Source organism: Ruditapes philippinarum, unplaced genomic scaffold, assembly GCF_026571515.1.
Source record: "Ruditapes philippinarum isolate M1 unplaced genomic scaffold, ASM2657151v2 ctg6265_1_1_1_1, whole genome shotgun sequence".
Lineage (NCBI taxonomy): Eukaryota > Metazoa > Mollusca > Bivalvia > Venerida > Veneridae > Ruditapes > Ruditapes philippinarum.
The window spans coordinates 1-4,342 of record NW_026865251.1 but is presented as its reverse complement, the minus strand read 5'-3'; the positions used below and the strand labels follow the sequence as shown (position 1 = coordinate 4,342).

Sequence of the window (4,342 nt, the reverse complement as noted above, 5' to 3'; positions counted from 1 at the left end):
AGCCTCAGATACATACTCAAGTGCTTTATTTATCTTCAGATGTAATTAAAATGATATGTTAAAATTTACACAAATTCACTGAGCAATACATATACAATCCACATAAATGGATTATGTTCATTCTTTTTACTATTTTCTATTTCATATCTTAGATTTAATTCTTTTCCATTGTCTTCCACTTGTTGAGGAACTTGTGTCTGTAATTTTTTTTTCTCACTCCCATATTTACATTTTTTGCTTAATACACGTTTGGCAAGATCTAAGAGATCGCCCGCTATGGAAAATGGCAGACAATGTTCACTCAGAAAGGCAGTTGTGATTGCTCTTTGTTTGGCAATGCGGTCTTGCATGCTTTCAATCTTTTTGTCCACAGCTTTTGATGAGCCTGGCAGTACCTGAAAAGACAATTTTCAAATGAAAGATGTATGAAAACATATCAAATAAAATATCACACTCAAATTGTCAATTTAGTTCGGAAACCAGGAGATAATCAATCTAAAAAACATAGATATTGAAAATCATTTTCTAATCCTTAAAAAATTCAGCTGAAAAAAAAATTCTATTATTTAGGTGGAAAAAAAAATTTAGGTGGAAAAAAAATCAAAGTCCAGACGTATGAAAAATTTGGGCATAGGTTCCCCTGCACAAGGCCATTTTTTAATTCAACCCCCAACCCTTGCCCTGACCATATGAAAGTGGGGGGAAGACAGAAGAAAAAGAGGGTGGGGTAATGTGCATTGTTTATTAACTACACAATGCACAACTAAACCTCTTTTTATTGCTAACTCTAGATAGTGACTAAACTACACAGAGAAATGATCTTACTTGGTTTGTTTTTACTGTCCTAAGATTCTTTTTGTGGTCCTCATCTTCAGCGTGATTACGAAGCACCTTTTTTCCGTTCGATTTGTAGTTGATCGTTTTGGAACAGGCTTCACAAAAGGCAATGCCCATTGCATTTGGTTTCTTCAACCAAGCATCCCATTTTTCACCTTTAGAGTCCTTTTCCGCTAACCACTCCCACCTCCATTTGTTTTTTGCACCTTTTTCCAGATCGTTAGTATTAAAACCAGGCGGTAAACACTTCATTGTTGTTGTTTTTGTAAAACACTGATAATTTTTGTACATGTATTTTGAAATCAAATGACTATGCAACAAACGATTTCATTGGCTGGTGAAAATAACGACGTCCAATCAAATCTGTTCTTGTATAAACTAGCTCAACTTTTCATCGGCAATCTCCGTAATGTAATAGGTATTTCCCACTTGTAGAAAATTTGTGCAAACGGGTCTGAGATGGACAAATCTATTCAAAATAATGTATCAAGCAATGTGCACTCGCTAATTAATGAGGCATGCACACACACCCTACCCGATTTCTCATCGGATTTACGTCATTCAGAAAAACGACCTCGGAGATCGCCGAAAATACGGAATTCCGTCGTGAGACGGAAAACTTTTACCCCTGAGTTTACACACTAGATGACCTCTAAGAGGTAACTAGCGGTCTCTTCTTACAAACCTATAGCCCTGCTGTTTCAATCCGAAACATCAAAGGAAGTGCCGACACTTAGATGACGTGTACACAATATTCTATTGATCAAAAGTTAGAAAAAGAAACTGTCATACTTTTTTTGTGAAAAAAAATATTACGCATTTTAAATTTTTGTGCAAGAAGATATTTTTATGGGATAATTAGTTTCAATTATTGACATAATAAATCGTGAGTGCATTTGTTTATCTGTGTTACATTCATGTAAAGCTTTATATGTTGGAAGGATTTTGTACATGTTAAACCATTAAAAGCATATGTTTGTAAATGGTTAAAAACTGATGATGATGATGAATCAGACTGGTTTATTTATACTTACATCAGATTTATTTTACAAAGAAATGAATAATTTATTTGGATAAAAACTGAATCCTTCATTCAGCAGCCACCTGTCTTAAGCAGCCAAAATGACTGCATCCCTTGGCTGGCTGCTTAAGACAGTTTCGACTGTATTGATGTAAATAATTATCATAAATGTAACTCTGAAATGCAAAAAGCTAAAACTATTTTAAGGGACATAATTCAATAAACTACTGATAAATCGGTTTTTTTAAACAAAAATGAAAAAAAACAACATTTATTTTTATAGTAGTAAAGTTTTAAGTCACAACATAGTGGAAGTAAATTCACCATAACAGAAACTTTTAGTAAAAATTTGCATCAATAAAGTTTTAAAAATAAATATTCAGAAAATAAAACGTTATAACAAAACCTGATTCAAATAATAAATTAAAGTTAAATAACAAACAAATACATAACACCATAACAGAAACTTTTAGTAAATATTTGCATCAATAAAGTTTTAAAAATAAATATTCAGAAAATAAAACCTTATAACAAAACCTGATTCAAATAATAAATTTAAGTTCGGAGAATAACAATTCAAATACATGTAGATAAAGGAACAAATCTATACAATATAATTATTAATATTTTCATTAATATTATTATTATTATTATTATTTAATTGATATCTACCTGAAAATTTCATAATAATAATACATGCTTTTCCTTTCTGTTCTAGGACATCAAAGACAAATAAGCAACAAATAAAAGTATGTGACAAAATAAATTTAGTGAGTGACTTCAAAATTTTTCCTTTTACTTATATATTACAGAATGTTTCAAGAACATGAGTACAGAGAAAACCTATCATTGGCGTTGTCAGAGGTTTTAGATGACATTGGTGTCAATGAAAGAATGGTGAAGAGAAAGAGAAGACATTCCATGCTGCTAGAGACTATGAGTAATATCACTCACAGGTTAAATGATGCAAACATAACTGTATATCATCTAGGGAGCCAGAGAGAAGGTACAACAACTTTAGGACTTGAATCAGACATTGATATACTAGTCTGTTCCAATGATTACAATACAATACAAGACTGGCCAGAGTGGGAACATGGCAAGAGAAACTATCTCATGATACAGGATGAGAACACTACCCCTGGTTATTGTTTCTTACAAAGGCTCAGAAATGACGTACCTCTTCCTGTCACTCTCATTCCTGATGAACACCATATAACTGATAGAAGTGGAAAAATATTGTTAAAAATACAACATTTAATGGTGCCATTCCGGGTACTGTAGGTCATGGACCATCACTTGCTGAACAAGGACGACCTGGAATATCAGATTCAGACACTGTGCCAGCTTTACCCTGTAAATCCTTGCATCAATCAGCATCAGATTGGTTAGATAGACGATGGCCAACACAAGACATGAAAAGATATGCAGCTAGTACTGGGTGTTTTGTTGTTGCAACTGGAAGTAAGGTCAGTGAATATCCTGATCTGGAATGGAGAATATCTACATCACTGGCAGAGAGGTTTCTTATGTTAAACCTAAATATAACACAAATAAGGTGCTATGTATTATTGAAAATGATTCTTAAATCCTTCCTTAATCCCAGGATGAAATCAAATATATCAGTTTTTCATGTGTAAAACATTTCTAATAACACTGTATAGAAAACACAGAGTCAAGTATATGGAAAGAAAGAACAATTTATTTATATGCTTAACATTCTGCTTATTAGAATTACATAGCTGTGTACAGAATGATCGTTGTTTCACATTTCATTATCAGAGAAAATAAATTTGATGGGGAGGGCAATTTTACAGCTGAAAAAAAAATGAAACTTTTAAAAAAAATCAGTGATTTTTTTTACAGAAATGACAGACAAAAAGTTACTTACAATTGATATTGATGATCTTGGTCATAGACTGCAAGTTAAACTTAACATGGTACCAAATGGAGCATATCATTATCTATCTTCTATTGAATTGAATGAACGTTTTATGACCTCAGAATATTTAAACAAAGCATACAACACAAACGTAAATTATAGGTTTGTTTTAGAAGAATTACAAAATAAAAACATTAGAACAATAAAGCATTGTATAGGTAAACTAATTACTTTCAATGTTAATGGTAACAGATTAGAAGAGGCTGCATTCAAGTTTCTAGCACCTTTTCTTTTTACCACATATGGATCTATCCTGGCATCAATCCAGCATTGGTGAAAATAATCAAGTGTCACCTTGAAGCATTGGGTTTGGTTATCAGTGGTTTACACTCAGATATATTCATTTAGCAGACTCAAATTGGCTTCAGTGTTCTACAGTTCAGGAGATATGGAGAAAGCTGAACTTATTCTGAGAACACATGAAACAAAATATTACTTCTTATCCTGTTGTACCTATCTGTACGTTTGGGCTGGGGGGGGGAATAAGCCTCCACCAGCAGTAACAGCAGAATACAAGAGGGTTCTGTGGTGAAACAAAAATG

At 32.7% G+C, this 4,342-nt stretch overlaps 1 protein-coding gene across 1 annotated transcript; it reads right to left on the bottom strand.

Moving 5' to 3' along the window:
- Nucleotides 1–9: 9 nt before the first annotated feature.
- Nucleotides 10–1,466, bottom strand: LOC132728360 (uncharacterized). Its single transcript, XM_060714015.1, has 2 exons — nucleotides 826–1,466; nucleotides 10–395 (listed from the first exon to the last, which is right to left on the bottom strand). Exons 1-2 carry the CDS (start codon nucleotides 1,126–1,128, stop codon nucleotides 66–68), a joined length of 633 nt encoding a protein of 210 aa, XP_060569998.1. The 5' UTR covers nucleotides 1,129–1,466; the 3' UTR covers nucleotides 10–65.
- Nucleotides 1,467–4,342: the final 2,876 nt, after the last annotated feature.